Source organism: Platalea leucorodia, assembly GCF_965183815.1.
Source record: "Platalea leucorodia genome assembly, chromosome: 3".
Taxonomy (NCBI): domain Eukaryota; kingdom Metazoa; phylum Chordata; class Aves; order Pelecaniformes; family Threskiornithidae; genus Platalea; species Platalea leucorodia.
The window spans coordinates 39,904,101-39,917,700 of record NC_138825.1 but is presented as its reverse complement, the minus strand read 5'-3'; the positions used below and the strand labels follow the sequence as shown (position 1 = coordinate 39,917,700).

The window sequence follows — 13,600 nt, the reverse complement described above, 5'->3', positions numbered from 1 at the left end:
CTTCCTTCTTGAAAAAACATCCAGCCTTCCTGGACTCCTTTGCCCTTCAGGACTGCCTCCCAAGGGACTCTGTCAACCAGGCTCCCGGACAGGCCAAAGTCTGCCCTTCTGAAGTTCAGGGTAGCGGTTTTGGTGACCCCCTTCCTTACTTCTCCAAGAATCGAAAACTCTATGATGTCATGGTCGCTGAGCCCAAGACAGCCTCTGACCACCACATTGCCCACCGGGCCCTCTCTGTTCGTAAACAGCAGGTCCACTGAGCGTAAGAGGAAAGTAGCTCAGAGGAGTTCAACAGTACTAGGAGCAGAGCTGGAAATTCTCCCAGTGTGTAGGAAGGACAGGAAGGTAGTAAGAGGCCAGCTTGACTAATGAGATGTTCGGTGCCCTCAAACACAAGAAACTGGTTTTGCGGGGTTGCTCTGTAAATCAGATCAACAAAATGATCTGGATTAAAAAAGAACACAAAACCGGTCTTTGTCCTTCCCTCCCCCACTCTTTGTTTGTTGTTAGACTGAGTCGTTTCACTGGTACAGCTGATAGCGTGGGCCTACAAACAACTGCATCAGCACTGCTCAAGGAGCTGATGCTGATGCTTAGAGGTGAGGATCTCCTGGTGCCTGGGCGATGAGATGTTTCGAATGTATTCAGAAAGGACATCATTAATCTTCAGTACAAATCTGAGACGGGAAAAGACGGGCTAGGCAGCAGTGATTTGAAAAGGCCTCTGTGGTGGAACAGATCATGAGCTGCAGGTGCATCAGCAATGGGACGCTTGTGAAAAGAAAAGGCAAATGTGGGGGGCCTGTAGCAACGGGGGTAAATTCTGGCAGATCACATAACCTTCTCGATCAGTTTAGCACTGACAATGTGGATGGGGGGCCTAGTAGTGGAGACTAGATTCCAAGAAAAAGGTAAACCAGCTGGAGAGCGTTCAGAGGAGAACAGGAAAAAAATGTATGTATGAAGCGGCCCGTGAGGAAAGATCAAAAGAACTAGTGCTTTGTAACCTAGGGAAGACTGAGAAGGTGCATGGAAGTTCCCGGCTTTGCAGCATCTTTCTTACACGCTCCTCAGGGATTACATCTTTTACCAACGTCCTCTAGAAACAGGAGAAATAGCGTGGGGCTGACAGCACGGGATGTGGAGATCCAGCTTCTTGTCTCCAGCCGCAGGTACAACAAAGCGCAGGGGGAGACTCCTGGGGAACCGCGTGAAAGCGTCTGTCACTAGAGATTTTCAGACAGGTTAGACAGGCATCTGTCAGGAGCGGTTCAGACATGGCAGATGCTCCCGGGGAGAAAGGGCCGGCGAGCAGGATTCACGCAGCTGCTTCCCGCGTGACCTGCTGCGAGCCTCTGGAACCCAGGTGAGCAGCCTGGCCGAGAAAAGCAGCGAGACACGAGCGTACCTCTCCGCGCCGTGCAGTCGCGAATGCTCCTTACCATCGTGGCTTTGCGGGGTCGCTGCTTCTCCCCAGCGCAACGGGAGCTTCCAGCTTTTGCTGTTGAGCGAAACACAAATAGCTGCTGGAGTTGTGGGGGAAAGAGAGGATTTCATTTTACTTCTAGGTAATAATGAAGGTCGTCTTTTTGACTAGCAACAGCCCTCAGCTCATCTACATTACCTGTGCTGAAACGCTTATGGCAATAACCCCTAGTAATGAGCCCTGCTCATCAGGAGGGAGGATGTCTGCTGTGGGACCAGTCACGATGGCCTCTGCCTACAAACGTTGTGCCTTGAACTGCTGGGCTCCGAAACCCCTTGGCCGTATCTCGGTATGCTTTTATTTGCTCGTCACGGTACGTTAAGCCCCCCGGAGAGGCAGCACCTCTCCCTCTTTCCTCGCTGCCGGAACGAGAGCGAAGGTCGCTTCTCCCCCGGCCGCGGCCGAGGCACCGGCGGGCCGCGGGTCTGCGCTGGGAGCGGGGCGGGGCTGTGCCGCCGCCGGGCCCGGCCGGCCCGGAGCCCCGCCCGCGGCTCGGCACCGCCAGCCCCCCGTCGCCGCAACGGCCGTAACGGCCGCCCTCGAGCGGGCCTCGCGCACCGCCCCCGCCAGCGAGGGGCGGGGCCCGGGCGGGGCCGCGCGGTACCGGCCGCTGCCTGGCGCTGACCGGCGGCTCGGGCGGCTCCTCTCCCCATGGCGGCCGGCGGCGGCGGCGGGGCGCCCGAGCGGCCCTACGAGCTGGTGGTGTTCGGGGCCTCGGGCTTCACCGGCCAGTTCGTGGTGGAGGAGGTGGCGCGGGCGGCGGCCGGCGGGGAGCTGCGCGGCGGCCGGCGCTGGGCCGTGGCCGGGCGGAGCCGGGAGAAGCTGCAGGCGGCGCTGGAGCGGGCGGCCGAGAGGCTGGGTGCGGGCCGCGGCGGGGGGCCGAGTGGCGCAGCGCCGTGGCGCTGTCCGGGGACGGCCGATGTCGCCGGTGTCCGGGAGCCGCCCGCGGGCGGCCGTGACGGGAAGGGCCGGGGGGCGAAGCGGGGCGAGCCCCTCGCCGGCGGGGCTGCGCCGGGGAGGTGGCGGCTGGGCCCGGGGAGGGAGGAGGCGGGCGCGGCGGGCGGTGTCGGTGACGGCGGTCTCCGGTGCGCAGGGAAGGCGGCGCTCGGGGCGGAGGTCGGCGTGCTGCTGTGCGATGTGGGCGACGCGGCCTCGCTGGCCGCCATGGCGAGGCAGACCCGGCTGGTGCTCAACTGCGTGGGGCCGGTGAGTGGGGTGATGCGGGCGGTGCTCCCGCGGCGCCCGCCGCCGCTCCTCGGCTGCGTGCGGCTCGGCTGCCCGCCGCTGGGAGCTGCTGCCCTGCCGGGAGAGCTGCCGCTGGGCTCCGGAGCTCCGGGAGCCGCCCAGGGGCGGCGTAGCCTTTTGAAACGGACCCAGGAGTGCCCCCGCGTCCTGTCGTCGCCTGAAGGCTTGCCACCACGGTTTCTGGTGGTGCCATTCACGGAGGAGTCTCACGGAAGTACAGCGGGTGGGGGTGGCGGCTAAGCCTTTCACAGGCAGCAGAAGAAACTGCCTGTAAAGTGGGGAGGAGTTTTGGGTTGGGCCAGGATGTTTCGCCTGGTGCCGGGGTTGAAAATGGAGCTGGGAAGGAAGCCCGTGACCTCGCCGGTTTCAGTCCTTGGCCCCTGTAAAACTTGCAGGGGCAATGTTGCCGGCGCGCTCGGAGGGGATCAAAGTGGGAGAGCTGGCAGTTGGGTCATGGCAACGTCTGTGAAATGGGGAGTATTTAAGTAGAGAATATGCTGATAGGATGAGTGCAAAAAGCGTAGGTTGAGATTGGATACGTTAAATTGGCCTCGGCGATCTGATCTTACGAGAGAAATAGCGGTGGAGTAGTCTGTGCAGCAAACTCCGTTATCAGCGATGAAGTTTGTTGCGCTGTTCCTTCTCCCCACCCCCCAAAACTACAAGTCCTGTTCCGTCTTTGCCCCGCTGAGCCAAGTCAATAGCCAGCAAGTGTTTGCTTTTATCGTAGGTACGTATGTTTTCGTTGGAGCACCTTGGGTGAGCTGTGGCGTGTGGGTTTTATTTTGTTATGCGTGGTGGTCTTTCCTTCTATAGTATAGGTTCTTTGGAGAGCCTGTGGTAGAAGCTTGTGTTGAAAATGGTGCAAGCTGCATCGACATCAGTGGAGAACCCCAGGTATGTGACGGTAGGAAAATGCTGCCTTATGTCAAGGATCTGTTAAAGGAGCGTTTGTTTCGTGTGTTTCCTGTTTCTGCTCGTGTTTTTTGAACATGAAGACAAATTCTGCCCCCTGACCTAGGGTTTTAAGATGCATTAAGTATTTTAAGCACGTTAATGCGTATGAGTTGTATAGCTCTCTTACCTTTAGACGAGGGGCTCTCAGGTTCTCTCTGGAAATGCAAAATTTTTGAACTCCGCTGGAAGTCGCGGTTGTGAGTCTACGCAGGAATTTTGCGTAGATCACGTTTCTTTGCGCTGCTGTGACGCTTTCGTACCATAAAACGGGCATATCGTGTATCTGTCTTAAAGATGCTTGTAAGGGGTGTGAAGTACGTAGGGGGCTATGATATGACAGTATAAGCACTGGTGGCTGATATTGGGTGTGGCCAAATACGGCGTTCTGCTTAAAATGTTTGTTCTGACTGTGTTTTAGTTTCTGGAAGGAATGTACCTGAAATACAACGAAAAAGCTGCGGAGAAGGGGGTCTATGTCGTTGGAAGCTGCGGCTTTGACTCTATACCAGCCGATATGGGAGTCCTGTACACCAGAGACCAGTTGCAAGGTGACTTAAAGTTAAGCGTTGACCTTATGCTGAAAAAGAAATGCAGATGCCGCTTTCACCTGGTTTCCTAAAGCAGCAGTGCTTATGTGGAAACTCTTTCGGTGCCTCTTTTCGCGTGCCCTTACCAGCTGACCAGTTTCAACCAAATCTGGTAGATAAAAACTTAAAAGTACATCATATTCCCGTTAGACTGGAGAAGATCGGTCGTGAGGTAGCGGAGGGATTCAAGGTAACGTTGCTCACTGCGAGACCAGAACCTTCGGTCGTCAGCAGCGGGCTGTTCAGCCAGCGCGTGGACGTCCCTAGGCAAGCCTCCGCGCGCTGCCTCTTCTGCAGTGCGAATCTTGTAGGGAAGAGACAGTGGGGACAGGAAGGCTGCAGGAGAGGGGTGGCAAATTAGTGGGCAATGAGGTTTTGTAAGTTTTCTTTTTCTACCGCAAGCACTGAGAAGCCGTTGTACGAGTGTAAGTAGACAGACAGTGCCATGCAGTGCCTTTTGCTTTAGGAGCAGCTAGACAGTAACTGAAAGAGGAAAAATACATTTGAGAAAAGATGTGAGGTGATTTAACTCTGTGCGAGTAGTACTCGATCCTCATCTCAAATGAGGTTCCCGTGTTCGTCAGGTCTGACGTTCATTTGGAAGGGCAGATAAGAGTATCCACATGTTTTGCTTTTGTATGCTATTGAAACTGCTATTAAGTGGGGTTGCTCTACATTGGAGTGTGTCATCAACGTTCGGTTTACGGAAGCGTAACCTGGATCGGATGGGAGGGAGAGGAGAGGCATGGAAATGAGTATCTGCTTGCTCGTGGGGTTATAATTTGATGTCTGATACTTGTTTTGAGTGAAGATGTCTTTTCTCTCTTCCTATTTTGACTTTATGGTGTTATCACCTCTCTATGCAGTTGCTTGCTATATTGAAATTGGCCCATACAAGTGCCGTTTTCCAATCTCAGAAGGAACTGAGCACGGCAAACCCAAGCAGAATTGGGAGGAGTTGTTTTGTTTGCTGTTCATCACAACTAAGCAAGCATTCTTTGCAAAACACAAGCTATGCTAAAATTCAGTGGTTTGGGATATCTTGTGTGTTTTGGGTTTTTTGTGGGTTTGGTTTGTGGTGTGGTGGGTTTGTTTTGTTTTGTTTTGTTTTTGTAGTTAAGGTCTACCAAAATGCCTAAGTCTGTCTCGGTTTTCACAGCCTACATCATCCTTTATTTTGAAACTTGGAGGAAAGCTGAATATGGCTCTTGGTAGCCTTTTCCTTTTTTTTTTTTTTCCTTGATTATTTACATTACCGCATTCACTAGGTGAGAGAAATGAAGAACGTAATGAGTGAAGATAATATTTACTATTAGCGACCCTTATTGAGGTGCTTTACGTAAGAAGTTTGATACTTGCTAACTAAACTAGCCGTGGAACTTAGTTTATTTTACTTTGAGGTAAAGATGTGACTCTGCCTTTGGGAACGAACGGCTGTGTATTGGCAGTTGGAGTAGACGATGGCCGTAGGTCCATTCCAACTGAAATCGCCTGTTCTGTTCTATATGCCAAGTAATGTTTTCTCCTCCCTTAAAGGTACCTTAACTGCTGTCGAAAGCTTCCTGACGGTGAAATCTGGGCCTGAGGTTAGTTGGCTTACACCTTCTTGGAAGGTCGGAGGTATCTGTGATAACACCGCCGTAGCCCATTAGAATAACTGTCGTTACATTAATTGAGACCAGGGAACAAGCTGGCGGTTCTTTGATGATGAGTCTGAGAACTTCAGGAGCTAGTAAAAGTATCCCAAGCAAACACCCTTTTGTAAGGTTCGTGTGCATAGGCTGTCTACCCAAAGCTTGTTGTGTTAAGCTGTTTCAAGAAAGACTTAGTGTTTGCAGAGGTGTGGGAGGGATTCACACGCAAGTAAACTACCACAGATGCACAGTGTGTCAGTATACTTCAAGGCATGTAATCCTACTACATATGTGTAATAATTGTAATATGTGTAATATATGTAGTAATTCTGAGGTCCTTATTAAAATAATACATGAAACCTTTAGATACTGAATTAATTACTGTTTCGTGGTCTGTCACCAGGGTGCTGGTGTACATGATGGGACCTGGAAGTCAGCTGTTTATGGCTTTATGGATCAAGACAACCTGAGGAAGCTTCGAAAAAAGATAGGATATGCCCCTGTTCCAGTAGTTGGTGCAAAACTTAAAAGAAGGTATAAGAAGTGTAAGATGTGAAACATGCTGTCTTCTCACAGTTCCAGTATTTATTATATAGATTGTGAACGTATTGTTTAAATACTGAAGAGATGCATTTAGGACGTTAGTATAGCATGAACACGTCGATGCTCGTCTAGTAGAGTTGAAGGTAAGTTTGGTCTTACTGACTTGTTTGTATTTTACTGAAAAAAGAACATATCCCAGCATTTAGTGGGTCTCAAAGTTAACTTGTTCTGAAAGGCTTCTAGTGACGTGGCAGACTTTTGATTTCAGAGGTGGTCAGTAGAACGGAGAAAAGAAATGTGAGGAGAAAGTTATTTTGATGATGAAATCCATCCTTGCTGTAGTGCACGGAATCTTGAGTTGAGGCAGGGATAAATTTGGAAAGGTTTGCTTTCAGTGAAAAGAGAGAATGTCATAAAAATGCTTGAGGAAAAGCCAGTATTGGTAGGGCCATTACGATCCGTTTCTTTCAGTTTGCGTGAACATGTGAACGTTTTCTCTGACTTTTTTTTTTCCCATTTGCAGAGGACTTGTGTTTTACAGTCGGGAATTCAGACAGTACTCCATGCCATTCATGGGATCTGACGTTTCCGTTGTGAAACGGTCTCAGCGTTATTTGCACACAGAGTTTCAGGAAACACCTGTAAGTTACTGTTCTTGGTATACTCTGTCTTTATTACCGTTTTCAACAAATCTTTCCTTTATGTGATAACTGTTCTTGGTGCAGATCTGGGTGGTAGCGTTTCTGGAGTTAGGTTAATAGTAATGACCTGCGACGTGCTTTTGCTTCTGTAAAGAAGGCGGCTTGTTGTCTTGACCACCTTGGGAAGCTGCTTGACCTGATGTGGTCCAGGTTCTTCTGGGTGCGCTGGCCTGTCTCGTTCTACCCGGTACCCTGCCTGATGAGCTTGCTTATTGCTGCTAGCATAATAGTGACGAGAGCCTCTTGTAGGGCTCTCATGCTGTCTGATTTCTGATTATGTATTTGTAGGGAATGGAAGCCTTGAGTCACAGAAGTATTTGAAAGGTAGGCTTCATGATTTTCGGGAACGATCAACAGACTAAATTCTGTTCCTGTGCAGAGGCTTTTTTTGTTGTGTCAGTAGAGCTTCTAGAGCATCGTAACCGTAGTGTGTGTAACTGTAGTCAGGTCACTGTAGAGTAGTAAACATTCTGAGAAAGCGTTCACGTGCTGCTCACTTGTATCTGGAGACTTCTTTGACGCTTGGGTCTCTGGTGTGCAGAGTAAAGGCGATGTGAAGTGGTGGTGGTGGAAAAGGCGTTTAGGTTTTGTTTTCCGTGGTTTCCTGAGAGGAGACCAGCACCAACAATCTGTATGACAGCCGTGCAGAGCCACAGGCATCAGTTAGGAGGTGAAGGTGAGGCAGCGCTCTAAAAATATACTTGGGAACTACTAACGCGAAAGGCTTGCCGTTGCTGTTCCGGAATTCTCAAGTAAGGTCTCGGTTTCTCTTGAACTAAAGCACAAAGAGGAGGAAAGGAAGATCTCGGGAAAGAAGCCTGAAATCGGATACCAAAACACATCTTTCTTTAAAGTTTTCCACTCTTGTTTACCATGCTCGCTCCCTCGCCATTCTGTACTTACATTGCCTTCTCATGATGAATTATAAAGTGAAGCATCAGTCAGAGAGTTGTTTAGAACGAAGACGATTGTTTAAGGCCCTATTTGAACAGCGCTCCCTGGTATCAAACAACCGCATGCGAATTTGGAGGTAGACTTGTTTTTCCAAATGAATTGATGCAAAAACTTTCATGTAAATACTATCACTGGAAATATGTTTTTGCCTCAGGTGCAGTATGGTGCTTATGTGAACATAGGTGGTCTGGGCTCTGTTATCAAGCTGATGTTTGCTGGCATTTTATTTCTTCTTCTTGTGAAGTTTAGCTTTGGAAGAAAACTTCTGATAAAAGTAAGTGTTCAAAACACAAAAGAATTAAGTGTTTGGAGTCTGTCCCCTCCGTCCCCCCCAGCTAACTGTTGGTCTTTTTTTTTTTTGGTCTCCCCCCGTTATGCCCCTCCGTTGCTATATAGTACCCGGAATTTTTCTCTGCTGGACGCTTCACGAAGAAAGGACCAAGCCAGAAACAGGTAACTGACTGTTCTCCATCACAATTACTGAAGAAATCTGTTATGGTAATGGTGGAATAGTAACCTGGAGTCAGCTGCTTAGTCTCAAAGAAGTAATTTCTAAATGCACATAGTGCGTGCCTGTTCAGCTAGCTTTGACTATGTAAATAATCATGCCTTCTGCTATTAGACAACAAAGTAGGTGGGACTCCTGTGAGGAAAAAGTGGCTCGTGTTGCTGGGTCTGATGTATTTACCTGGGTGGCTCACGGCGCTCAGTCTGTCGAAGGTGATGCCAGAGGGAGACTGAGTAGCAAAAACCCAGGACTGAAAGCACTGAGAAGTAGTTGGACTTTAGAACAATAAGAGTTCCAACAAAGTGGAAGTGATTAAAAATTTAGGTTGTACCTTTTAAGCAATAACTGAGAGTAACTCCTCTCATGTTTAGATAGTTCATGGTATTTGGCATAATGGAATACTTGTATTTACTGCTTGTGCTTGCGTGATATAAGTGAGTTACTGTTTTGGTGACCACGCTTGTCTTGTCCGCTACAGATCGACGGAACCTCTTTTACAATGACTTTTTTTGGCGAGGGTTACAGTGAGGGGCAAGATCCCCAGAATGGCAAACCGAATGTAAAGATCTGCACCGAAGTGAAAGCACCAGGTATGTATGTTAGTAGCAGGGAACTGCTTTTGCCTCGCGTTCCCTGCTCTAAAATAGGTTTATGGTTCCGCTGCTATTCCTTCCACCCTCGAGGAGCACTTGCAACATGGACAAAGACAAGAGCCTTTACCGAGTATTACCTTGGCTTCTGGCATTCATTGTGACCAGGTTTTGGAAATAGCCGATGCATTTGCGTTCCTGTCATTCTCTTTCCTTCTGACCTTCCCCGTTTCAATTTTCGTTTTTGCAGAGTGCTTTAAGGATAGTTTTCAGTTGTTACAGCCTGGACTTGCTACCTGTTTATTTCCAGTCCCCTGTGAGAGAGCTGAAACAGATCTGGGACGGTATCATTTCTAGCTGGAACATACTCGTGTTCAGATCATCCCTTTGAGGGGCGATGACACCTGAAGTAAAGTTAGGAGAGAGCAAGGATGCATATTCAGAAAGGAGTTAGCGAAGCACAGCTTCTTTAAATAACTAGAGATGTAGCTGAACACAGCAGTCTCACAGCAAAATTCTGAATTTAAGCCTTGCTTAAAAAGGGAAAGCTCTTGCTGTCACAGAGAGCCCTCTGTCACTGTGAGGTGATCGCTCATGGTGGTTGTGTGGTTATAGGCCTGTATTTGAAGCAGCGTTTGTCCAGATTAGATCTTAAGGACTTCACCAGCTACTTGGGATGACTACAGGTAAAAAAGCTGTTCTTAAAGGGGGAAGGCTGTTTCATTGCCAAAGAGATGATTCTTCAGCGTGCTGTAGGGCAGAGCAAGATACAGTCTACACTTTAACACGCTGTACGTTGTTTGGTTTTTTTGTCAGATCCTGGCTATGTTACTACATCAATTTTAATGGTGCAAGCAGCTCTGTCTCTTCTGGAAGATGCAGCTTGTCTGCCTAAGCAGTAAGTACTTGCCCATGCAGAACAGCTCAGTCTTCCTTAAAGCTTCTGTGTGCGTATGTTTCTCTTGGAAAATGCAGGTGTGGGAACCCTGTGGATTTCTGTGTTACCTGACCCAAATGGCTGTGCAAGGGAGATACTTCACCACAAGCTGATCTAAAGCCGCTTACTCTTCATCTGCCTTTCAGTTTGAAAGGATGTAGTCGTAGGTTTTTGGTAATGCTTTTGCCGCATCTGTTGCTCTGGTGTCTATATTTTCAGTTAATGGAAGGGTTTCTATTGAGTTTGGATGCAGAAGCGAACCTCTGACTATAACCAGCTTGCCAAATTCCTCGTATGCTCTCCTGTGGGACAAAGTGGCTTTTTCTTTCTTAGGCAGGAAGGCACATCTTTGACTTCAAAAAAAGGGGTCGTCATTCAATTGCTGTACCACTAATGTTTTTCTCTTTCGATTTTCCTTGACAGGGGTGGTGTATATTCTCCGGGAGCTGCCTTCTCTAAAACAAAACTCATTGATCGCCTTAACAAACACGGCGTTGAGTTCTCTGTTATCAGCAAGCCTGAAGTCTGAAGTCAGAACGTAACTGTGGGAACTAACACCTTTCCTGAGTCTAACTCCAACAAAACTCATTTGGCTGCAAAAGCCTAGTCATAAAATAGGTTCACTGTGCTATTGTCTACAGCAGAAACGGAAGAAAAATTGAGTTAAAAATCATAATGCTATGTGCTGTAGTGAGCAAACCCATAAAGGGTATTGAGTTTTAATTCACAAGCCTATTAAAGCAGTGACTTACTGGGTACTAGTTCTAGAATTTTGTTTAATCTTTCCATCTACGTTTTAAGTTATTACTTAATGGAACCACTATAGTGTTTGATGCTATATATATATATATATATATTTGCTGTATCAGTAGAGCTTCTAGAAGCTCTGAAAATTACTCTGAGATATACAAAGCTCTCCATCTCCCTCACGTTCACCATCTCTATTATCAGGCAAATCACATGCAGACTGTTGCTCTATGGTAGCATAGCTGTATTGAGGACTGCCTGATGGAAGCAGTTCACTATGTGGTGATGTTTCAGGGGCTTCTTCCGAGGTTTGTGCCTTAACCGCGCAATCTTCAAGAACCTAAAGTTAAAAAATGGCTGTGAATGCACTATTGATTACCAAACGGACTAACTTCCAGCTGAGCTAGATGAGACTGAGGACAGCGAAACGCTGCCTTTCCTTTCAGATCACCACTGACTGTAAAGTTAGAAACATCCAGCGCACTCTCTACTGGAGAGAAAAGTTTATGCGTTTAAGGGACGGAGAACAGAGTATTCAGTCTCTGCAATCACGTGCTCCATTTCTGATATTTCTGTTCATGCCTAACGATTTGCCACCACCCGTGAACAAAGTGAGCAGTTTTACAGTGCAAGCTGTATACACAACTGGCAGTCGTCATCCCATCGCAGTACTTTCGGGACTGACTACGGATCCACACAGAGCGACCGACTCTGCATCTAACAGGGAAAGATACAATCATGTAAGATACAAAGTTTGAAGTTTCAGTCGTGACAGTTGTGACCGCAGCACTTAGTCAAACTAACTGGCCAGGTATCGCATCCCACAACTCAACGCTGCGCGCTAAGGAATCACTGGGATTGCCTGAGACGACACACGTATTCTGCGCTGCCGAGGCGAGTGGCTCCGGGGCCGGCACAGTCAGCAGCGGAGGGCTCTGGCGTGGTGCACAGCGGGGTTTCCCGAACCCGGGGAGCCTCGGGGGAGCCGAGAGAGCTGCCGGGGGCTGGCAGCTGACAAGACCTGGCCGGGGCCAGGAGCGATGGAAGCCAAGCTCGCCCCCCCCACCCCATATAAAAGAAGCCCCCGGGGAGCGCTGCCAACCAGGGCGAGGTGGGGCAGTTTGTGCGTCAGGGCGCTGAAGCTCTGCCAGCTCGAGCAGGGAGCAATGGGCTCCACTGACGCAGCTGCCCAGACAGAGGTCTGGCGGGAACACGCTGCCACCCAGGCGTCAGGCTGCAGGGTGTGGCCTGCTCTTAATGCCAGTACCGGCCGGCAGCAGTGAGCACGCCTGTGGGAGGTGCGCCCAGCTCGAGGGACGGCTCCTCTTGGAGCTCCGGGAGGAGGTGTGTAGGCTGTGGAGTATCAGGGAGAGCGAAGGAGAGAGAGAGACTGCTGGAATCGCACCTTCCCTTCCCTGAGGCAGGCCCAACATGCAGACAGGACAGATGACCCAGAGGATCCCCTATCCTCTTTCCGCCTGGCTGAAGGCAGCGACTTAAGGGACAGGGGGCAATGGCGACCAGTGCCTGCCCGGCGCAGCAGGCACGTCTCCTCTGTGACTGCCCCCCCTTCCCAGGTGCCCTTGCATGATAGGTATGAGGCTCTGCAAGTGGAAGCAAACAATGACGAGGGCGATGGTTCATCCGGCTCAGAGGTGTTGCCGAGGTTAAGTTGGCCCATGTCCTGCATCAAAACGGCTTCCATAAAGAAAAAAAGATGTCTCATTGTCACAGGAGACTCTCCTGAGGGGAACAGAAGGCCCAATATGCAGACCAGCCCCACTTCTTGGGGAAGTCTGCTGGCACCCGGGTTAAAGATGGGAAGAGAACGCTCCCTACCCCGGTACGGCCCTCGCATTACTATCCATTATTGATTTTTCAGGTAGGCGGTGATGAAGTTGCAACAAGTAGTCCGAGGGCAATCAAGAGAGACTGCAGGGCCTTGGGATGACTGGTTAAGGGATCAGGAGCACAAGTAGTGTTGTCTAGCCTTCCAGAACTGGAAGCCATTGTGCAGCAGGAAAACTATGACATAGTTGCTGTCACGGACACATGGTGGGATGGCTCACAGAGCTGGCGTGCTGCGGTGGATGGCTATAAACTCTTCAGAAGGGATAGGCAAGGAAGGCGAGGCGGTGGGGTAGCCCTGTATGGAAGGGAATGTTTTGGTGGTCTAGAGCTTAATGGTGGTGATGACAGGGTTGAATGTTTATGGATAAGAATCAGGAGGAAGGCCAACAAGGCAAATATCATGGTGGGAGTCTGTTACAGACCACCCAACCAGGATGAAGAGGCAGATGACATATTCTATAAGCAGCTGGGAGAAGTTCTCACAAGCGCTAGGTCTTGTTCCCGTGGCGGACTTCAACTTACAGATATCTGCTGGAAAAACAATACAGCGGGGAGGAAACAGTCTAGGAGGTTGCTGGAGTGTGTGGAAGATAGCTTCCTGACGCAGCTGGTGAGGGAGCCAACTAGGGAAGGTGCCCCGCTGGACCTGTTGTTTGTGAACAGAGAAGGGCTGGTGGGTGATGTGACGGCTGGAGGCCGTCTTGGGCCTAGTGATGGCAAAATTATGATAGAGTTTATGATTCTTGGAGAAGTAAGGAGCGGGGTCAGCAGAACTGCTACCTTGGACTTCCAGAGGGCAGACTTTGGCCTGTCTGGGAGCCTGGTTGACAGAGTCCCTTGGGAGGCAGTCCTGAAGGGCA

General features: G+C 49.7%; 2 protein-coding genes across 3 annotated transcripts in view; one reads left to right on the top strand and one right to left on the bottom strand.

Annotated features, from left to right (window-relative positions):
* Positions 1 to 2,089: 2,089 nt before the first annotated feature.
* LOC309587940 (saccharopine dehydrogenase-like oxidoreductase) lies at positions 2,090 to 10,898 on the top strand. Of its 2 annotated transcripts, XM_082306566.1 has the most exons (12): positions 2,090 to 2,345; positions 2,580 to 2,692; positions 3,548 to 3,628; positions 4,107 to 4,236; positions 5,812 to 5,861; positions 6,313 to 6,443; positions 6,976 to 7,093; positions 8,262 to 8,381; positions 8,504 to 8,560; positions 9,094 to 9,205; positions 10,022 to 10,103; positions 10,566 to 10,898. In XM_082306566.1, the coding sequence occupies exons 1-12, from the start codon at positions 2,138 to 2,140 to the stop codon at positions 10,669 to 10,671; spliced, it is 1,308 nt and encodes a 435-aa protein (XP_082162692.1). In that variant the 5' UTR covers positions 2,090 to 2,137; the 3' UTR covers positions 10,672 to 10,898. The 2 variants fall into 2 exon arrangements, with proteins under 2 accessions (XP_082162692.1, XP_082162693.1); XM_082306567.1 differs by lacking the exon at positions 10,022 to 10,103.
* A 121-nt stretch (positions 10,899 to 11,019) lies between these two features.
* LOC309588294 (protein ELYS-like) overlaps positions 11,020 to 13,600 on the bottom strand; it is a gene marked incomplete at its 3' end in the record, with an annotated part of 58,994 nt that continues 56,413 nt past the window's right edge. The window contains exons 27-28 of the mRNA XM_082307346.1: positions 11,282 to 11,379; positions 11,020 to 11,229 (exon numbers count right to left, since the gene is read on the bottom strand). Of these exons, the coding sequence (XP_082163472.1) occupies positions 11,020 to 11,229; positions 11,282 to 11,379 (308 nt within the window). The remainder of the gene's footprint in view (positions 11,230 to 11,281; positions 11,380 to 13,600) is intronic.